The sequence below is a fragment of the Bufo bufo genome, chromosome 10 (genome assembly GCF_905171765.1).
Source record: "Bufo bufo chromosome 10, aBufBuf1.1, whole genome shotgun sequence".
NCBI classification, from domain to species: Eukaryota; Metazoa; Chordata; class Amphibia; order Anura; family Bufonidae; genus Bufo; species Bufo bufo.
Genome location: NC_053398.1, coordinates 16890413 through 16913642, shown reverse-complemented (window position 1 = coordinate 16913642; position 23230 = coordinate 16890413). Strand labels below are relative to the sequence as shown.

Here is a 23230-nt window from a genome sequence, read left to right as displayed (position 1 = left end):
CGAATCATTATTAGGCTGAGTTCACACGGGCGTTGCGGGAAAAGGTGCGGGTGCGTTGCGGGAACATGCGCGATTTTTCCATTGTAATGCGTTTTGCACGCGCGTGAGAAAAATCGGCATGTTTGGTACCCAAACCCGAACTTCTTCACAGAAGTTCGGGCTTGGCATCGCTGTTCTGTAGATTGTATTATTTTCCCTTATAACATGGTTATACGGGAAAATAATAGCATTCTGAATACAGAATGCATAGTAAAATAGCGCTGGAGGGGTTAAAAAAAATAAAATAAAATTTAACTCACCTTAATCCACTTGCTCGCGCAGCCCGCATCTCTTCTGTGTGCAGGAAAAGGACCTGTGGTGACGTCCAGGGCTGTCGTTGCCAAGGGGCAAAAGGGGCAGCTGCCCCGGGCCCAGTTGCTCCTGGGGGGCCCAAGGCAGCTGCCTCTTGTGTCAGGCTGTCAGCTACACAGGGGGTGCTACCATGCCATGCCTGCCAACACTGAGTCCAGGCATCATGATCGTACTGTGTTAAAGTTGTGATCTAGGACCTTAATGACATCATCACCATGTGACCAGTAACCTAGCAATTACTGGTCACATGGCTATGAGGTCATCACAGGTCCTATCAGGAGTGTTGCAGAAGTTAACTGTGGAGCTTTTTTGTGTGAAGATTACATCAGAAAAAGGTGACAGGGGCTGTTATGTTAATATACTGTAAACTACTGTATAGTGGGGTGCTGTATACTGTGGGGGGCTGTATACTGTGTGGGGGGGGGGGGCTGTATACTGTGTGGGGGGCTCTATACTGTGGGGGGATGTATACTGTGTGGGGGCCTGTATACTGTGTGGGGGCCTGTATACTGTGGGGGGGCTGTATACTGTGTGGGGGCCTGTATACTGTAGGGGGATGTATACTGTGTGGGGGCCTGTATACTGTGGGGGATGTATACTGTGTGGGGGCCTGTATACTGTGGGGGCTGTATACTGTGTGGGACTGTATACTGTGTGGTGGGCTGTATACTGTGTGGGGGCCTGTATACTGTGGGGGCCTGTATACTGTGTGGGGGCCTGTATACTGTGTGGGGGCCTGTATACTGTGGGGGCTGTATACTGTGTGGGGGCCTGTATACTGTGGGGGCTGTATACTGTGTGGGGGCCTGTATACTGTGTGGGGGCCTGTATACTGTGTGGTGGGCTGTATACTGTGGGGGGGCTGTATACTGTGTGGGGGCCTGTATACTGTGGTGGGCTGTATACTGTGTGGGGGCCTGTATACTGTGGGGGGGCTGTATACTGTGGGGGCCTGTATACTGTGGGGGGGCTGTATACTGTGGGGGGTCTGTATAGTGTGGGGGGGCCTGTATAGTGTGGGGGGGCCTGTATAGTGGGGGGGCCTGTATAGTGGGGGGGGGCTGTATAGTGTGGGGGGCTATACTGCTGTACTGTATACTGTGGGGGTCTGTATACTGTATTCTGTGGGTTCGGTATAGTGTGGAGTGCTATACTGCTGTACTGTATAGTGTGGGGGGCTGTATCGTGTATAGTTTGGGGTGCTGTATACAGTGAGGTGCTGTATACTGTGGGCTGCTATACTGCTCTACTATATACTGTGGGGTACTGTATAGTGTGGGGTGCTATACTGCATACTGTGTGGTGCTGTATACTATAGGGTGCTATACTGCATACTGTGGGGTGCTGGGGTGCACTGTAACACTAGGGTGAGCCGAGCCCTGGTCTCCTTCCTGCAGAGCGGTGCCCACCTCCAGCCTTAGCCCAGCTGCCCAGAGCACTGATCCTGAGCCGCTGGAGTCTTCAGAACTGGAAGGATTTACAGTCATTCACTGGACTCTACCAGATGTGTGGATTTTTTGTGTGTGTGTTGTGGTGGAGGGCGTGATTGCCTGCTAAGGTGTGGGAAGGCGGGATCCAGGGGGCCCAAGTAAATTCTTGCCCATGGTCCAATCAATATTAAAGACGGCCCTGATAATGGGACCAGTCTTGCTTACATCCAGAAGCTGAAAATAGTGTTGACCTAGTCCTACTCGCTGTTGAGGGTTTGGTACCGTTGTATCCAGTCGACAATGGTCTGGACTCTAGGCTGATACATTTACTAACACATTGCAGCAAACACTCAGCACGGGAATGGGATTTGCACACTGATGTGTTCACGGGGGATTGTCCACACTGGATACAACTGTAGCAGTCCCACAGCTGTGAGAAGTATGTGAATTTTTCTGCCGCGTAGAGCATGAAACCCAAAGTGCGAAGCCAAGAATTCAACTCCTGGATGTTAAATATATATTTATTTGGTTTGGCATAAAAATATTATTGACACGTATATATTCACATTTTTACATACAACCATTTGCACATTGTCTGTATAGAAGCAGGAATAACATATTCATTGCAATACTGTCTCGTGGACAGGGCCCTGCAGAGGCGGGGCTTATGCAGATTTGCATTAAAATGAGTTTTTCTATGCAATTTGAGGGCGTGGCTTGGTGGAACAGGGTGGATCTTATAGGCATTGTCCAGGGTAGGCCATCAATATCTGATTGACAGGATGCTGACACCCCGCACCCCTATCGATCAGCTGTTTCGGGTTGGCCCCGGTGCTGGAAGTCGGCTCCAGAACTAAACAGCCCTGTCCATTTTGTAGTGTAAGGAGCTGGTTACTGCAGCGGTGCAGTTACCAGCTCCGTCCACTACACAGAGGATGGCGCTGTGTAATCGAGCTACTGCAGAACGGCTGATCGGCAGAGCTGGCAGGTGTCGGACCCCCACGACCACATATATCCTCAGGACAGGCCATCAGTAGTAAAATCCAGGGCAGCCCCTTTAAATTGATATAGAATTGAAATATTTAGAGGTATCGGAAAGACAACAATTAATATAAATCAGGTAGGAGGAGCAAGAGGTCAAGCTTAAAGGGGTTATCCGGGATGCAAATATTGATGACCTCAGGATAGGTCATCCTAGTCAATATCTGATTGATGGGGGGGCTGACTCCTGACACCCCACTAATCAGCTGTACGAACAGCGCCATACCTTGTATAGTGGCCTTTTTTTAATATTGCGGCAAGGGACTGAGTTGCACAAAGACGGATGGACGTGATATCAGGAGGCGATGAACAGGAGACATTTCTCAGAACATATTTGACGCGGGGGCGCTATTGAGCCAACATTGCCCCCTGGCCTCCAGTGTCGGCTCCTGTAGGCACTCACAAGGGGGTGATGGAAACATTGCTGCTTTCTTATAGAAACAGCGCCACAGCCGTGCTTGGGTTGTGTCTGGTATTGCAGCTCAGCCCTATTCAGTTACCTGACATACCCGACACAACCTGTGGCCCCCATGTGGGTCCCCTATTTTCAGTACCTTTATAATCCAGGGGGATTATTTGGGCTAATACTGATTAACTTGCTTCATGATTCAGATTCTGTGATGAGTTCAAGTTCTGCACAGAGAGAATATTCATCCTCTGACAGTAAAGTTGAAATTTGATTCATGGAATCTACGAGAATTGCCCCGGAGCAGCCATTGGAGGGGTCACTCAATGCGTAACGGGACGGTGCCACCCATAAGCGGTTTTGCCAAACTTGTAGACCAGTCGCCGATCTACTCGCTCCAGGATCCCCGTCTTGTAGTAGTGCCTGTGAAGACATTAAAGGGGTATCAAAGATGGGGGATTTTGTAGTATCTCGTCTAACGTAGAAAGACAATGTCTACAGAGGGTGGTCATGTGCCTGGAGAGGGGCGGCCGGAGAGTTAGAATCTATCTGAAGGAAGTTTACTAAATACATTTTGTCAGATGGTAGACAAGAGTTGGATGACATAGCTATAATGGGGGGTCCACAGGCTTCCATCACCAAATGCTGGCTTTTGGGCAGAGCACTCTTGAATCGCTCTACCTGATCAAAGAGAGAACTGCCATTCAGTGCCACCCGTGCCCTCAGATCACTGCGGGGAAGTAACCATTTACAGCCATGGAGGTGATGATCGAGTCTGAGGAGGTGAGTAACCACTGGACCCCAGATATGTAACACTAATCTCTTTACTGCCCTAGACCACCATGGATACTGGAATTAATTCCCTAACTTCACCACAGAGCCAGGAATACTGACCTTAACCCCTTCACTGCGCTAGACCACCAGATATACTAACATCATCCGCTTCACTACCATACACCACCAGACATACTCCCTTTCGGTGGTCAAAAAGATTTTTTTTTTTTTTAAAAAAAAGGTCATAATGGCATAGTAAATAAAAAATGCTCAGAGTCCCTGGTGGTCTAGGACAGTGAAGGGTTTAAAGAGGCTTCCTTTTTTTTTTTTTTGAATGGTCAACATAGCATAACAAAAGAAAAATAAAAGTGATGCATGGTGGGTTCCCACTGGTCTCTGCTTCCTGGTCCCTCTTGACAAGCAGGGAATGCCCACTCAGCCAATCCATGGCGGCAGCGGTGACCTACCTCAGCCAGTTATCGGCTGGGTGGACATTTCCTGTGTGTTAAAAGGGATCCGGAAACAGAGAGCTACGGGGGACCAGGAGCTGCAGGGGATGTGGTATCACTTTTTTTTTTTTCTTTCGTTATGCCATTCTGATCTTTGAAAAAAAAAAAAATGCATCAGCTAGACATCTCTTTTAAAGCCATCACTGCCCTAGATCACCGAGGATTCTGGTATTAACCCCTTCACTGCTCTAGGCCAGAGCTATATTGTCATTAACCCATTCACTTCCCTAGATTACCAGGAGGGATGCTGACGCTAAAACCTTTACTGCCACCAGGTGTACAGATATTAACCCCCTTCACTGCCCTAGACCACCAGGCACACAGACATCAAGCCAACCGGGGATACAGAGGTTTATAGGGAACATTGCCAGCAATGCTGTTGAAAATGATGGGCTTCCAAGAGAGGTTGTGTGTGTGCAGGGGGCAAGCAGCACTTTTGTACCACGGCCAATGAGAACTTTATTTGGGACCCACCCATATTATGTACTGTCATATGGTGAACCTATACCGTACTTATTAGAACCACACAGTATGGTTCCCAAATAACGGTGCCATACGTTGACCAAATAACACTTCCATACAGATGTGTAAATAACAGTACGATACAGCGCAGAGACCGCTATCTACTGCAAAAATAATATACTGTACAGTACCAGGAACACATAATACCACCGTACAGTGATGAAATAATACCAGTGCTATACAGTATCCAAATCATGCTGCTATATTATTAATATTAAGACTTTTGGGGGTCAGCAGCTTTGAATGTCAATTTGAGGTGCCCCTTTCATCAGGGGACGCTGTGGATGCAGAGGTCGCACACCCCTAAAGCCGGCGGAGAGCTTCTCCTTTGAGTCGATACAAAATGCAACAGAATTTAGTGGATGATCATGATTTTCGATGGCAAAATAGTTTATATTATGCCAAAATGCATAGTATGGGAAGGGGCGGTCAGATGACTGGGGGTCCGTAAACATTACACATCTATGCTCTTTATAAACCTACGGACTACTCCGTATAGCCAGTACCCACCTCAAAGCCCTACTGAGCTTTTCGTAATTCATCCTGTCATTGCGCTTCCTCTGGCCCCACATGCGTGCCAGGGCCTCGGACTTCACCACGCGGAATATTCCCTGCTCCTGATCCTCCCAGTCTAAGATGCCGTCATTTTGCTCAGGTGACAGGAGAAGATCACGGAGGAATTCCCACAAATGAGAATTGTGCACGCCTGGAACATAGAAGAAAAGCCACCTGAAGAAGGCAAACACGTAAAGTACAACCTCTGTGGCAGGCATGCTCAACCTGCGGCCCTCCAGCTGTTGCAAAACTACAACTCCCAGCATGCCCGAACAGTCTACAGCTATCAGCCTACAGCAGGGCAGTTGCTAGTTTTACAACAGCTGGAGGGCCGCTGGTTGGGCATGCCTGCTCTATGGGGATGCTGGCCAACCTGGCCCAGATGCAAAGGAACAGTAGAAACCACTGAGCCGCCCTAATGGCGCATGCACACAAGCGCATGAAATTACCCTATCAATTTAGCGTTCTACCCCTAATGCAATGCAACCATATTGGTTATCAGCAGCATTCACACACAGAAGTTTCTCAGTTTTACATTGACTTTGATGGGCTACACCTCTCTGCCAGTAGAGTGTGAATTATCATCGATACCGGTGACCAAGTGTCAGTATATTGATGTGTTAGGCCTTCTGCACACAAACATGTGCTGCCCATTGCCGTATTGCGGACAGCATTTCCGGATCCGCAGTACACGGGCGCCGTTCCGTGGGCATTCCGCATCATGGATGCAGACCCATTCACTTCAATGGGTCCGCAAATCCGGAGATGCGGAATGGTGCAGAACAGAAGCACGGAACTGAAGCCTACGGAAGCACTACGGAGTGCTTCCGTCGGGTCTCTTCCCGTACTTCCGTTCTCCAAAAAGATAGAACATGATCCATGTGCGGAACGGGTGGATCGCGGACCCATTAAAGTGAATGGGTCCACGATCCACTGCGGCTGCCCCTCGGTCGGTGTTCGTGCATTGGGGCCCGCAATTTGCAGGCCGCAGAACGGCCACGGGGCGCACACGTTCCTGTGCAGGAGGCCTTATACAGAGCATATCCTTCACCTGTGTCTATAGCCCATAGGGTAATAAAGTTTTATCATAAGACTGGGAAGTGTAGTTCACGAGTGAGATCAGATAGTAGCTACCTTCTCCTCCAAGGATTTCAACTGAAATTCAAGGGGTTTTCTGAGACTTTTAGGCCTCTTTCACATGGGCGTCAGGGATTTGCGTCAGGCCGGATAGGATGCAGGTGCGTCGCGGGAAAATGCGCGATTTTTTCCGCATGAGTGCAAAACATTTTAATGCGTGAGAAAAATCTGCATGTTTGGTACCCAAACTCGAACCCGGACTTCTTCACAGAAGTTCGGGTTTGGGTTAGGTGTTGTGTAGATTTTATTATTTCCCCTTATAACATGGTTATAAGGGAAAATAATATCATTCTTAATACAGAATGCATAGTATAATAGGGCTGGAGGGGTTAAAAAATAAAAATAATAATTTAACTCACCTTAATCCACTTGTTCGCGCAGAGCCCGGCTTCTCTTCTTTCTTCTTCTTTGCTGTGCAGGAGGAAAAGGACCTGTGGTGACGTCACTGTGCTCATCACATGGTCCGTCACACGATCCATCACCATGGTGATGGATCATGTGATGGATCATGTGACGGGCCATGTGATGAGCGCAGTGACGTCTCCACAGGTCCTTTTCCTCCTGCACAGCAAAGAAGAAGACAAAAGAGAAGCCGGGCTGCGCGAACAAGTGGATGAGGTTAGTTAAATAATTTTTATTTATTTTTTTAACCCCTCCAGCCCTATTTTACTATGCATTCTGTATTAAGAATGCTATTATTTTCCCTTATAACCATGTCATAAAGGAAAATAATAAAGATCGGGTCCCCATCCTGATCGTCTCCTAGCAACCGTGCGTGAAAATCGCCCGCATCCGCACTTGCTTGCGATTTTTACGCAGCCCCATTCACTTCTATGGGGTCTGCATTGCGTGAAAAACGCACAAAATAGAGCATGCTGCGATTTTCACGCAACGCACACGCACATCGCCCGTGTGAAAGAGGCCTTATACTGATGACCTATCCTCTGGATAGGTCATCAGTATCTGATTGGTGGGGGTCTGACACCCGGGACCCCCACCGATCAGCTGTTTGAGAAGGCATCGGCACTCACAGTAGCGCCTCAGCCTTCCTCAGCTCACAAAGCGCAGCGCCGTACATTCTATAGCGGATGTGCTTGGTATTGCATCTCAGCCCCATTCACTAGCCGCGCTCAGGACATGTGACCGATGAACGTGACGTCACATGACCTAGGCAAAGCTGTAAAAGGACCCGGCGCTACTGCGAATGCCGGTGCTTTCTCAAACAACTGATCGGCGGGGGTCCCGGGTGTAAGACCCCCACCGATCCCTATCCAGAGGATAGGTCATCAGTATAAAAGTTCCGGAAAACTCATTTAATAAAGCTAGAGGTCTGGTGTTCTTTTTATTAATGTCATTAAAATGATTTTCTGGAGATAATTTATTAAAATAAAAAAAGTCACAGGGACGGAATGGGTTAAAAAAAAAAAATATATATATATATATATATATATAATTTCCAACCTCACTGATCCCTGCTGTTCTCGGCTTCCTTCTCCTGGCCTGAACACATAGGAAATGGCTTAGCCTAGGGATGCGCACCCTGCGGCCCTCCAGCTGTTGCAAAACTACAACTCCCAGCATGCCTGGACAGCCTACATAAGGGCATGGTGGGAGTTGTAGTTTTACAACAGCTGGAGGGCCGTAGGTTGAGCATGCCTGGCTGCAGCTGTAACCCCGAATCCCCCCCCCCTCAGCTGACCAGCAAAATGGACCGGACCAGTGCTGTGGAATGGCAGCGGTGGGGGGATCGGTGAGGGGTGAGTATTATTTTTTACTTTTAACCTATTCTGCCCCTTGTTTTAAAATGAAAATGGATTCCCCTGGAAGACACCATTAACATTGATGGTCTATTGTTATCAGATTGGTGGGGGTCTGACTCCTGTCACCCCCCACCGTTCAGCTGACTGATGGCACTTTGATGAGATCCACATCATTCGCTATACTAGGCACAGCCATATGCCGGATAATAACGGGGACAAGGCGAATGTCGGAGCACCGCAGGCCCCCTTATTCAGCTGATCGGTGGGGGCGTCAGGAGTCACCCTAAGGATAGGTCATCACTATCAAAGACTGGACAGGTATGTTACTTTTTGGTGGGGACATTTGGCAGAGGTGAGCGCTCGGTCTTACCATGTCGATGCTGGTTGGTGGCTCGGTTTCGTTTCACCGGTTCTGATTTTAAGAATACTTTATCATTACCTGTAAAATATAAGGAATATGTGAATAAAGCTTTTATGGGTGCAATACATCAGCCATGCATTGGGAGATTCCTCTGTCCTTCCTCTGGGAAATGTATTAATAAATTGACAAACTAATGTTAACATTCCCCTATTAGGAACACATTCTACTGACGAGGGGGATGGTAACGTCCAGTTGTCAGTTTATACATACATTTCCAGGGGTATTGACAGAGGAATTCTAAGGACTTTCAAAACCTATCTAGACTGGTGGCAGTTCCTCTTTAAGCAAACAAAAAAAAATTAAAAATACAAGTCATACCAGTTTTTCTCAGCTTAGAGTAGAAAAGACTAAAATGTATTCCTAAGAACCCCAAACAAGTTGTGTCACTTACGGTCAGCGCTTTGTGGAGGCGGCACTTCCTCTGCACCGGTAAGTAATGGAATGCCTGGGGGGGAGGGAAATAAACAGAGAAGATATGTTAAGCAGGTCATATAGGTTTGAAGGTTGAGCTTCGATGCAACTATGCCACATAATACATTCAGCACAGGCGGCTGTCACGATTCGTTTTGGGAGGGAAACCCACACCGAACGTAGGGGGGGAAAGGGGTGAGGGGAAAAGGCCTGGTAACTAGGAAAAGGAGCCGGTCACCTCCTAGAGAAACCCTAATCAAAGTCCTGACTGACTGCAAGTATGAACTGAGCCCAGAGGCAGGTGGGTTCATACACAGGAACCTAAAGTCCTAACTCACCCTGTAGTATCCTGGTACTAATGCCAGGACAAGAGAACAAAACAAGAAAACCCCAACAATAAACAACAGGGGAAGGAGACTCTTAACTTCAAATGGCTATGAAAGCACAGGAACTCTGCCGAGATCCAAACACCAGCAATCCACAACAAGACTGAAGCTATAAACTGTACAGCATGGTGGGAGAAGCCACAATAAATAGGGAAGGTTAAATGACCGCATTAGCAACACCTTAGGCAAAGGGTGTGACCATTACTAGAAATAACACAGACACGAATTGATGCCAGTCAGATCAAACCACGTGTTGCCAGTATCGCTTATCTCCTGGCACCTGTCACGGGAACGTCCGTGACAGAGGCTCCCCCTAGTGGTGGCTGCATTAAGCCAGATTGTTCTCATTTAACTCTATGGGGGAAATTTATCAATGGCATACAAAAGTAACACATTTTTTAGTTAAAATTTGGGTATTTGCCATAACTCTCTCAACTTTTCCAGAAAGTGGGCATGACTTGGTTTCCCACAGTCTGTGCTATTTATGGAACTCCCATAGAAGTGAATGGAGAGAAAACACCTCTCTATTCCCAGTGGTCATAAGACGGGGTTCCCGTTCTCGAGAGGTTCTGGTCCCAAAAGTGAAACCCAGATCCATCAGACATGTATGGAACTTTCTGTACATTTGCTATAAATGTTGAGATGGGGATAGCCCTTTAACGTTAATGGTCATGCTAACCCTCATCTCCTAAATGAGAGGGGTGGTAGAAGTGCTGACCTCCAGCCCCCCAAATAGGACAGTGGTGGTGGAATGAGAATTCCAGACGGGGCCCTATTTTTATTTTTTCTTTGGGGGCCTCCTTTGCTCTGTGTAAGTTCCTTCTTACCATGTGTTCGAGTTTCTTGCAGAAGACTGTAGAGAAAATGACCGCAGGCTCCTGCCGAATCTGTGAAGTCTTCTTTGCTCATGTTGCAGAGCTCCAGGCCGGTCACATTGAACTGGGCGAAGGGTATACAGGTGGCGTCCAGCTTGTGGTTGTCACAGCAGTACTGAAGCCATTCACACACCTGGTACTTGGTCCAATGTTCTGGGGGTAGAGACGACCACTGGGAAGGGACATCTGATGAGAACGAGATACAGGACGTGAAAACAGTGATCAGACTCTATAATAAATATCTATACAGTTACCAAGAAAGGAGACAGTTACCAAGACTTAAATATTCATGGCCTATCCACATGATACGTCATCACTATCAGATTGGTGAGTCGGGTCTGACACCCCCCTCCATCTACTGTATAGTGCCCATAACAGCTGATCGGTGAGTGTGCTGGCTGTAGGACCACCACTGATCTGATATTGATGACCTACCCTGAGCTAAGTCCCAGAAAACCTCTTCCATTAGCAGCTCCAAGAAGTTTTCTTCTGTGGTACTGACTGAGAGAAGTGGTTGTGGATAGTTTCTTAACCCCTAATGACCGACAATACATGTTTTTATGGCAGTCATTAATGGCCTTTTTACGGAGGCCTAGATTAAGTGCTGCTGCTGCATGGGTCTCCCATGCAGTGAAGAGCGGCGGGGGCTTGGCTCTCACATGAGAGCTGGGCGCCTGCTCTAACTGCCCGAATCGGCAGAAGTGCCAATCCGGGCCATTTAACACTTTAGATGCTGCGGTCAATAGTGACCACAGCATTTAAGCAGCTACGGTGGACTCCATGTGTCTCCCATCGGCACCCCACTAATGTGATCACAGGGTGCCAATGTCTGTGCTCGGCAGGCTGGGATCTAATGAAAGCCCCAGCCCTGCCTGCAGTCGATCCCAGCAGGCTGTGCCTCTCTGGTGTAGCCTGCTGGTGACTGTCAGAAGAGCAATGACATTATAATTCTCTGCAGTGCATAAGCAATACAGAGAATTATAGAAGCAATCAAAAGATTGCTTCTTAAAGTCCCCTTGTGGGAGTAATAAATGGTTAAAAAAGTTTTTAAAAGTTTTATTAAATGAGTAAAAATATACACCTTTTTCCATAGAATTTTTTTTATTTTGAATAGAAAAAATTGCTAAAATAAAATCCCCTCCACATATTTGGTATCTCCACACCTGTAATGACCAACACTACGCAATTATCATGTAATTTTATCCTGTATGGAGAACACCATAAAAAAGGTCAGGATTGCTGTTTTTTGCCAGCAAAAAACTGAATGGAAAGCAATCGAGAAGTGTTATGTATCCCAAAATCATACCTGCAAGTCATCACACAAAAAAATAGTTTTTATGGTGCAAAAGTAGTAAAACTTACAAAAAAACTCTATGTATTTGGTATTGACCCAGAGAGTAAAGTTGTGTTATTTATGCTGAAAAATGTAAGATGAAAATTTATAACATGAAAACTTTCCCATTCCACTCCAAGAAAAAGTTAATAAACCAGTAAGTTATATGTACCCCAAAACTGTGCCATTAAAAACTACAACTTGTCCCACAAAAAAGCAAGCCCTCATACGGCTGCATTGACAGAAAAATTAAAAAGGTTATAGCTTTCGGAAGGTGGTAATGAAAAAATAAAAAATTAATTACTTGGTCACTAACGGCCAAATTACATACAGGGGGAAAGGGGTTAAAGTGACCTCCTGTTACCATGGAAACACATAGTTTGGAATAGCAGCTGTATGCACAAAACTGTATTTATTTTTTACTGAAGACGATTTGCAAGGTTGCTTAGTTTTTTTTTTAATTTTAAGATTTGTTTAGGGCTTGGCTAATCAGGGACATAAGGAGGCCACCGGTCCCGATGCAGCACCTCTGCACTGCAACTCGAGTCCACCAGAACGGGAACTGGCGTCCCGAGACAATAAATTCCAGTCCGGCCCCTAAAAACACTTGATTTTGACCCTTATTGGACGCACAGTTTTTCCATTTTTTTGTTAGAATTATGCAGCCAGGAACCAGAAAACCATTGCAATTCATGGTGAAAAACAGATTAAATGGGTCTTGGCAAAAACTGTGTAATACTCCAGAGTGGTATTACCACCTCTTTGTGCCCCCTACTATCACCTATGGTTGAACCAATGTCATGTTATATATTTTTTGCCAGGTCCTGTATAATATGCATATTCTTTTCCCTGTAATGCAACTGTTTAAGTGTAATGTACCTGATCTACCAGCAGATGGCAGAGCGAGTTTTCCTAGAGTGGAACCTTCTATCCATTCTAGCACTCTCTAGAGATGGAGGTGTTAGTTAGAGTTAGTTGAGTGTACCCCCTGCAAGGGGAAGGCTGTATTCCAGCCAGCAGAGCTGAATGCCTCCAGAGTGGAAAGTGAAGATTCGCTGAATAAAGATACAGACACGAAAAGAAAGATAAATCTAAAGATACTAAGACAGAGATAAAGAGATAAAGACAGAGTCAGACTACCAAGCTAAGTTTAGCAGAAAGGAAAATGTTCTATTTATTCTGATAGCACAGCAGAGTCAAAGAAAGAGAGACAGATGTAGCAGAGCCGAATGTGTTTGCCTGCCAAAACTTAAGCCAAAACCTGTTGGTAACCAAGATAAAGCTGGAAGATTATTTCCTAATGCAAGTTTATCCAAGTAAAGCCGTTTTCAACGTTAATAAAAGTCTGGGGTTCCAGGATATCCAGGTAGGAGCACCGTGACACGTGCAGAGCCACACCTAAAGGGACATTATAGGTAACCCTTACACCACTCTGGCATTCGTACACCTGGGTACCACCAACACCACCTACTTACGGGGACCCAGTCTCTCATTGCTGAAATGTAACTGGCGTCACGACAAACTTTTATTAACATATTAAAGGGGCCCCTGGCTGACGTCGCACCTGTGGTGCGCTGCCGCAGCACAACTGCACAATCTGAATGTACCCTTAGGAAGTCCGCAGCCAGATGTTTAGTGGAAAGGTGTCAATGTTACCTTGGTATTTGCTTGCTTGGGCCTGCCTTGCTCATTTGCCTATTTGCTATAAGGGAAAACCCCGAAATATATCTGCAAGTCCAGGCAGTAAGATGATTAATGCAGAAGAGCTATGATGCTAATGACAGACTAGCAATTAGAGATGTGTTAGTAATGGGAAGAGAATATTATCTACTAATTTCCTGGTAACAGAGAACATCAGCGCATAAGACTGCTCAGCCCAATGACCAAGACATGACACATCCATAACGTAAAGTGCTGCAGAAACTCTCTCACAGAGATTGGATGGATGTTTAACAATAGTTTCTTCTCAAGATCAATGCAATTGGATAATAGACCTCATTGTCACCACCAGACACTGTAAAAATAATAGTAGCAGTGCCACACAGAGTTACCACCTGGTCAGTATACCACCAACCTAGCTGGTATTACCCCCAGGAGGTCTTTGCCCTATTTAATTTGTACCGTAGCCAAGGAGGTATGAGACACCTACTTGCTCCTTATGGCTCTGTCTCAAACTGTATTAAGGTCTTGTTTTAAGGCTGACATTCTAAGTTTTTAAACAAGACCGGGATTGCAGTGCTAGTTGACATACAGCCAGAAATTGATTTTTTTTTTTAATTAAGTCGGGAATGAGATCTGCAGGTATCACCAATGTTGTTTAAAATTCTGAGAATGTCAGCCTTAAAACAAGACTTGTCTCGTATCTCTAGTTGCTATACAGCCTGAGAGAGAGCAGGTTAAAGCAGCTCTCCCTTTAGCTGGCTGTGATCTCATCCATGTGGTGATCCAGTAGGGAACATGCTGACAGGCAGTACTACATACAAACTAACATGAATAGACTTTACATTTTACATTGTCTGCCCTGTCCATACTGGATCTTTAGTATAAAATATACAGACCTCTTCTCTAGCGATACCCGTTATGAACTACAGTAATGGTGATATTGACTATCACTAGAGAGGATTATCTCATATACTTCTGGCAGATGGAGAAGTTTTCCGTCAGTCAAAAAAAGACATTTTCATTTACTGACTGTAACAGTGAATGACTGTTTTCAATTCATTAAAAATAATAATAATCCAAAGTGGGCTTCTGCATAGGGCTGCTCAAGCAATGGGGCTGCACTGAAATATGGGGAGAGCATGTATTTTTCCTGGTTATTTTGTAGTTATTTGCTTCTCCAAAAGAGCTAATTTGATAACACCTGCTCACACATAAGACCTTTGCATTCTTTTTGGCTAATTTTATATTAAAAATGACAATGAAAAAAATTACTTTTCTTTAAAAAATGCTGTAAAACTCAAAGTACAGTAGTAGTTGTGGAACCACTGTGTTGACCAACAGAACTGACATAGGGCTAATCCTAAGGGCTTTATCCTGGCAGTTCCCTGGTATTCACTCTTTAACCCCGCCCTATACATGGATCTGGACTTCACTGCAGGGGAACCACCAGGTTTGTACGTCCTAGAGTAGTCTCTATGTGTTTCACAGCTGACCCACTGGGGACAGAGGCACAGGTGTAGGGCCCTGAGGAGTCAGGCAGAATAGTAGTCAGTAACAAGTAGAGGTCAGGGCTATTGGAGTCCATGCAAAGCGGGAACGAGTCCAAGGTCAGGGCAGGCAGAGTAGAAGTAGTACAGATAACAGACATGTCATGTCAGGCAGCGGAGGATCATAATGCGGTAAACAGACAGAAGTCGGTACACGGGAAGATAAGAGAATGGAAACCTTTTCACGAACTTAGAACACCTATTGCTTAGGGACCATCCTACTGGGAAAAGTGCCTAAAATACCCAGAGGTTGACAGCTCTTGGCTAGTGAAGATTAGGACACACGCTGACCCTTAATGAGCTGAAGGAAGTGCGGGTGCATAATCTATGGGCAGAGGAGCAGAAGCTTTGCTGGCCACACAATATCCTCCATACACAATACAGTAAACAAGTAACAGTTCCATACTTAAAGGCTATGTACAACTTTGGGGGGCAATTTTTTTTTTATTATTGAATTGTACTCATTTTGAGCTAAAAATCACTTTTAGTTGGTCTTTATTAAAATTTTATTTTTGAACCACTGTCTTTGTGCAGACTTGAGTTTCTCTAGTAGCAGGATCTGAATTTTCTCTCTGTTCTGTCAGCCAGCTCAGCTGACGGCTCCTTATCTCTGATCTCTGACCTTATAAACACTCATTGTAGCTCAATTCCTATCTTACTAATAAGAATGTGGCCTAAATAAGTGTTTATGACCTTTTAGTAATTTAGAGATAAGGTTTATTAGATGACCAGTGAAAGATAAAAAAAATTCACACAGCTAGAAAAATGTTAACCCTTTGTGAAAGAACAGCTCAACATGTTAAATAAAGACCAATTGGATAAAAAAAAGATTTTTTGTCCAAAATGCATAAAATGCAATCATAAAATATTGCCCAAGAAGGTATACATAGCCTTTAAAGTAACCTAACTACTATGCTATACAATTGGGCAGATTAGTGTAAACTGCCCCTTTTGCCCATAGCACCCAATCACAGCGCAGAATATGAAAAGAAAGCTGCACTGTGATTGGTTGCTAACGGCAACATGGACATGCGGTTTGAAGAAGCCGGTGCTCGGGTGATCATATTGAGCACAGCGCCGTCCATTGTATAGTGGCTGTGCTTGGTATTGCAACTCTCTTACAAGGGACTTGGCTGCGCCTAGACCATGTGACCAATGAACGTGCCGTCAATGGCCTAGGAAGAGGTCGCAGCGCTCACCGGATTGGCTGATATATGATTGGACCCCCACCAATCAGATATTGATGACCCATCCTGAGGACAGAACATCAATAATGTACTCCTAGAAAAACTATTTAAAGGGATATTTTAGTAACAATACGTTAAGGGGATAACTGTTAGAGCGGTGGGGGTACGACCACTCAGTTCGAATGGAGAGGTGGTCAAGCATGTGTGCTGCGGCTCCATCTTCCAGTTGGAGAACGCCAAACGCCATCTTTAGAAGTCTAATAGAGATGAATGGAGTGACAGCGTGCATGGTCGACTGCCACTCCATTCATACAGGGGGGCACGTGATTTATGGGGGTCCCAGCGGTTTGACCCCCACCGATCTTATAGTTATCCCTTATAAAGTGACTACTGGAATACCCCTTCAATATTACAATTCAAAGTGATCACAAGCCTCAGGTACTAGACCATCCTTGCTACCCCCTTCAGTAAAGTGGGGGGTTGCAACTGCATAGGGTCGTTCACCTTAAAGGTTGGTCCTGATGAAGGTCATTTTTCTAAAGGCTTCTTCTCGCAAGATATACTGAAAAGTCTTAATTTTCTTTACATTTAGCCTCCAGTGATGCCCTAATTAAATCATTATTCTATGATTTGATGTTAATAGGTGAAAAATGAAAACCCTGCAATTATTTTCCATCCACATTAACAAGCTGAACCGCGAAGTGCGGCGTATGTAGCTACATTAAGAAGGAATGACGCCTACTAGACTTTAATCATCAAAGCGGGATTCGTCCTATTGACAACACACTGTATACTAATTAACAGCAACTCCTAATCATGGCGGAGGAATGATAGTTATTACCACTAATGAGCCATGAGTGGGACAGCGACCAGTTGGTCCTTACTGGCAAGCTTTGTCATAGATTTCATGTTTTAAGAACTGGCTACCTGACTAATGAACCTGACCTGGGCTGTAGGCCAAGATCCGAAGCTTATAAGATGCTGCAAGCTGCCAAATCACCACATGGATCTCAAAGAATGCGCCAGTCTTCACAGAACATATAATTAAACCCTATCTGATGGTACAGTATGCAAATAACCTAGAAATAACAAGGTAGGTTCTGATGAGACATGCCCTCAAAGACTGGCACAGTAATGTCTGGAAGTCTTTGATGCAAGTTGGAGAAGAGCTTGTGAAGAAACTTCCTAAAGATCATTCCTTATACTTCAAGTGGCCAAAAAACAATGCAAAAAGCAAGATGGCAGAACTATAGGGCCCTGTAGCAGGAGAAGACCAGTACTAGGAGTGATGTGTGATATATTTTGTATCTGAGTCCATTTGATGGACCAAGATTCCAACTGATGTTGTCTTGCAGCCACTTCTAGGAGTGGGTGTGTGGAAGGCCGCAGCCTAAAAATTGCTTGTGGCCTACAAGGTGAATGGTGGGGGAGATTGCTGAAGGCTCCCTTGCATCTACCGGGAGGGAACATAGTGGAGGTCCAGGGGAATGTGCCCAATAAAGCCTCCCTGGCTAAAATAAATTACAAACAGGACATGGGAATACACCCAGTATACAGTGAAATATAGAAATGTCTCATGTGGATTGACCAAAATCAATGTGCACAAACATAAAGATAATGTCATTACTAGTGATGAGCAGCATATGCAATATTCGTTTTTGCGATATTTCGCGAATTTTTGGCATAATATTCTCCATAAATTCAAAAATTCTAGAAATCGTGATCTCCAGTCATTATTTTCCTGATTGCGAAAATCGGCAATGTAATATGCGCGTATTGCGCACGCAGTACAGGCGGGGGTCACTTTTGGTGCATTTTTCAAGCTGCTAGAAGTTTCCTGAGACTGGAGAAAATGCGCAGTACAGTAATTCCTATCACACTACCTAACACCCTGCACTGGAACCAGCTACACTATATCACTATCTAACCCACACTGACTATCTCCCACTAACTATCTGTATTATAGATATGAGCTAACTAACTACCGTAACTAACTAACTACCGTAACTAACTAACTAACTAACTAACTAACTAATGTAATTGAATAAGGATCCAGATGAAAGCACAGAGCACAGCAATGTCACTGCTCTCTCTTACAACTGCAAAAAACAGCATAAAATGGCTGCTGGGGAGGTTCTTATATAGTAAGCGGTAGGAAACTTTCCTATTGGTTGCTAGGGATGTTGCTAAGCTCCGACAAAGATATTGCAGCCTTCTTATTGGCCCACAAGCAAGAAGGAGTGAGGTTACTGTTAAAAAAAAAAAATCTAGAACATTCGCGATTGTGAAGATATAGCACTATATTCGCGATAAAAATTTGCAAATAAAATATTCGCGATCAACACTAGTCTTTACATTTTATCTAAATGTCCCTAGAAAAGACATTAATATAAACCTAATTACAGTCACAATATAAAATTATTTCATCCTAACAAAAAGATATTAATCCAAAAGGAAATCTACAAAATGACAGTAAAATTGAAGTAAGACTAATAAATCCACCAGTCGAAACATCTTCAAAGACTACCAGTTCCCACGATGTGGCTTAGTACAATGGCTTCTAGTGTCACCCTACATGTCCAGTGAGTCCCAGTTGATGGTGTCCATTATCCTATTCTTGGTTTTCAGTGACTGTACTAGTCTCTGGTGTTTGGGGGTTTGTATCTTAATCCTTGGTGTCCAGGATGTGCTGCCCATTTGATTGTGTCTATAGAGCGTAGAGCCTCTGTCCCTGGTGTTCGGCGGTTCATAGGTTAAGTGTATCAATGCCTGAAGTCTAAGGGTTGTCCAGTGGTCTAGAGCACCAGGTGGTTGTGAAAATTGGCAAACATAACCTTTTTCTGGTGGTAAGAGGTTTACTATATCAGTCTCTGATGTCTACAGGTAAGTATACTAGTCCCAGCTGTCCAGTGGTTTATTGTGTCCATTGGGTTAAAATTCATATTCCACTTGTTAAATTGATTCATGAAGCAATGGCGTTTGTCCAGGGGTTAGTGATCTAGTCCCAGCTGGTCAGTGACTTGGAGCCCCAGTTGGCTGTGTCCATTGCCTTACAGTCATTCTTCCAAGTCGTTCAATGGAGCAATCTCATATGTTCAGTCATCTAGTCGAAGGCATCAAGTCCTGATCACCTGTGGCCATTGGCTTTGAGTTAGTATTTACAGTATTCACTGAGTTAGTGCACTAGTTCCGGTTTTCCACTAGGAGTTTATATCCTTGTACTGGGGGTTTAAACAGCAGTCCCAGATGTCCCATGGTTGGGTGTTTCAGTCCAAAGCCCACAGCTCTACTGACCCAGTCTCTGGTGACTTGGATTGTCCAGTTTATAAAACCAGTTTTCAAATGAACAGGGTCCTTGACATATATCAGCCAGAGCAGATGCTACATAGAGTGTCTCCCTCTCTGAAGGACCCATCACGGCCAAACATAACGAGGAAACCTATTGATTTCAATGGGTACAATCTGTAATACTCCATTTCCCCTGTGGAGGCAGTGCACTGAAATTGAACTGTTGCTGCTGGATCACCAGCAGATTACAGATGGTTGCTGGGGGATCCTTTTGTGGGCCAAACTGTGATTATTTTTTGGAGGAACCGTCTAACAAAAAGGGGTTATAAAAAGTAGACAAACATCTTTAATTTTGCTTCTAGGCCAGTCATTTATGATTTGGTGCCCAAATAAAGTTGTCCAAGGTTTTCATTATCCAGTAAGAGATATCCCTTGGTTCGTTCCCATCAGTGTGGGAATGGGATTTCAAGCTCCACCTCAGTATCCATCTCAATAAGATCTAGTAGGTTATTTGTGATTATTAAGTAATAGACCCTAGAGGCAATTGATTGGCTCCAAAGTCACCTCCACGTGGGGTTGTCTTCTGCTAGACCTTTAGGTCCCAGTACGTGACCAATCCTTGACTAACTGGAGGATCTTCTTGTACCATGGTGGACAAGTCCAGCCCTGGCCCCCATCTTTGATGTTCAGAAGATACTTTATAAAAGCTGCTCTGTTCCCTCTTATGATATCATATAGTAAGGAGGACATCTTTACGAGTTTTTCATATATGATTATGATTGAAATGAGATATAAACAAGGCACCTTACCTGGTGATGGGTCTCTGTATGTAGGGTACAGGTCAGTGCAGAATAAGTCTGTCCATGAAAAATGGGCTTCATGATACGCGGGCATAACAAGGTTGTGTGTAGAAGAGTCTATCATTACCTATTACGTGCAAACAACAAGTTAATGTGGAAGTTTCATTTTTATGAAAGATCAGTGTCTAAATCAAATGATTAGGAATGCACAAATGTCACACTTTAAATACTCTTTACTTGTCTGCAGCCACCACCAGGGGGAGCTAAGGAGCTTACTGCAGACTGTTATGCAGCTCACAAAGTTCTGGAGCCTAAGCTTGAAATCTTGATTAACTTTAAAAGGGTTCTCTAGCTTTATAATAATTTTTTAAATCTGCCCAGAGTAACTCAAACACTGCATATTTTTCCTCATGTACCTATTTAATATGTGGACATTTTGCTTTCCCTGTTCTCAGCATCACTGCATCCTGGCAGGATGTTTACATACAGAACTTCCTGTTTTCTTCAGCTTCTTGTTGAGTTCTGTAACTTTTCTAACAGAGCTTTGCTATGTAATATTTCACAGGGCTTACTACACCTAGCTAACAAGGAGAGGACAGGTGTAGGGGACATTACAATAGCAGAGGGAACAATGTAGCAATCCCTGAGAAACATGACAGAGCAAAGAATGCTAGGACTGTTTAGAAAACCCATCAGGAAGCCAATGAAAACAGGAAGTTCTTCATGTAAACATCCTGCCAGGATGCAGTGATGGTGAGAACACGGGAAGAAAACATGACATGACATGAAAAACAAGTATACAAGTGAAAAATATGGTATATTTGGGGTACCCTGGGCAGATAAAAACATTTTACCAGAGCCTTCCTTTTAAGTAGGGTTCTATATGGGATTATAATGATCCCAGGTAGGTAATTCTGGTTGGAGACCCAGCCTAGTTAGGATGTATTTACACAAGGTTTTGTGGCCTTTTTGGCTTGATTTTTAAGCCAAAAATATATGTAGACCCATAGTAAAAAAAAAAAAGGATCCAAAGGTGTCCATAACTCTGAAGTGACAGCAAGTTATGGGCTACAGGTGCAGAAGAGTCAACACTGACAACATCCCGCCAAAGGTAAATATGTAGACATATTATCTTACATTTCCATCTCCCAAGGTTGAGCCAAGCTTAATACAAAGAGGTGACTGTATGACCTCTTCTGTGAAATCTTATAAAGGGGTTGTCTGGGATTCAAATTAACCGTTGGATTAAATGTTTTTAAACGTACTTTATTCAGGCAGTTAATATGGTCTGGGATTCAGAAAAACAAAAGACCTACTTGGTTTTTAGAAATAGCGCCACATTTGTCCATTGATTGTGTCAGGTGCTACAGCTCATTCACAGCCATGGATAAGATCGGTGCTGTTTTTGGGACCTCTTTTCTAATCCTTGGTCCCAGTATCTGCGTTATGCTGGTCTAGCAGATGGGTATCATCAATATACTATTGGCGGGGGTCTGTGACTACTACCAATAACTAAAATGAAAGATAAATTTTTCACATGGCAACCCATTTTAGGCTAAATTTTAAGATCACTTTAGTGAAAACAAGGCTTTTCTCTATTTACGGCGGCCATAATAAAGGCAAGACCTTTACTAATATTTTGCTTTCATTCTTTTGCGGCCTTTGCTTCGACCATGGTCACCTGCACAGACATATCATGTCTCTCAGAGGTGAGGTCTATGCCCAGAGGAAAGTCTTTTCCTTATATTTACATGGATAGTCGTAAAAGTTATCATTTTCAGTGTAAAAGTAAATCGAGTTATAGTATACAGCCCTCATTCACCAGAGCTCTGTAAATAAAATAACATTTGGTGGAGTTCCCCTATAAGTGCCTTACTTTATATTTTCACAAGATATTTTGTTTAGGGCTCGTGCCCACGGACTTAAGGGTTCCGTACCCGGTGGGGCAGCTGCATGCGGATCGCGGACCCATTCACTTGAATGGGGTCCGCGATCCGCACCGCAAAAAAAGTAGTGCATGCGCTACTTTCTTGCAGTGCGGAGGCACGTACAGAAACACCATGGAAGCACTCCGTGTATTACGGGACCCGCTGTATGAGGGCCGCAATACGGCAACGGGCTTCACATGGGCTTCGTGTGAATTAGTCCTTAGGGTGAGATTCTGATGGAGTCGGCAAACAAGGGTGTATTTGGGGTAAGGTGACTCTTAATTAATCCTCCCCAACAATTGATATTAACATGTAGAACACAAACATTGTATTGTCCTCACATCAACATGGTTTGTGTCATCACCCGCCCAGTGTCACCGCACACATTGCATCCACCCACTGAGAAGATGTTTTTCTATTTGGATTAAAAATAGTGTCACAATGTCCCAGGACCTGGGAGGATTATCGAGAAGCACAGAGGAACGCTGTCTATTTTACAAGTCAGGACTGTTTACCGCATAACAGCCGGCAAAGCACGCGGATCTGTTATTGTCCGTACTGTGCTCAATGATAAAAGGTACAAACACTTCTCCTTCTGCTAATTGATATTTAAGAACAATCCCCCTTTTTGCAAAAAAAGACACTTAGGCCTCCTGCTCACGACCGTAGGTGTCCCGTTGCCGTATTGCGGACCGCATTTGAGGATCCGCAATACACGGGCACCGTTCCTTGTGCATTCCGCATCACAGTGGCGGACCCATTCACTTCAATGGGTCCGCAAATCCAGAGATGCGGAATGGTGCGGGACGGAAGCACAGAACGGAACCCTACGGAAGCACCACGCGGAGTGCTTCCGTGGGGTTTCGTCCCGTACTTCAGTTCCGCCAAAAAATAGAACATGTCCTAC

General features: G+C 44.6%; 1 protein-coding gene across 1 annotated transcript in view; it reads right to left on the bottom strand.

Annotated features, from left to right (window-relative positions):
* Nucleotides 1-2011: 2011 nt before the first annotated feature.
* Nucleotides 2012-23230, bottom strand: part of ELF5 (E74 like ETS transcription factor 5) — a 33381-nt gene continuing 12162 nt past the window's right edge. The window contains exons 2-7 of the mRNA XM_040410693.1: nt 20405-20522; nt 10531-10764; nt 9298-9351; nt 8856-8924; nt 5544-5739; nt 2012-3651 (exon numbers count right to left, since the gene is read on the bottom strand). Of these exons, the coding sequence (XP_040266627.1) occupies nt 3552-3651; nt 5544-5739; nt 8856-8924; nt 9298-9351; nt 10531-10764; nt 20405-20519 (768 nt within the window). The 5' untranslated portion in view covers nt 20520-20522 and the 3' untranslated portion in view covers nt 2012-3551. The remainder of the gene's footprint in view (nt 3652-5543; nt 5740-8855; nt 8925-9297; nt 9352-10530; nt 10765-20404; nt 20523-23230) is intronic.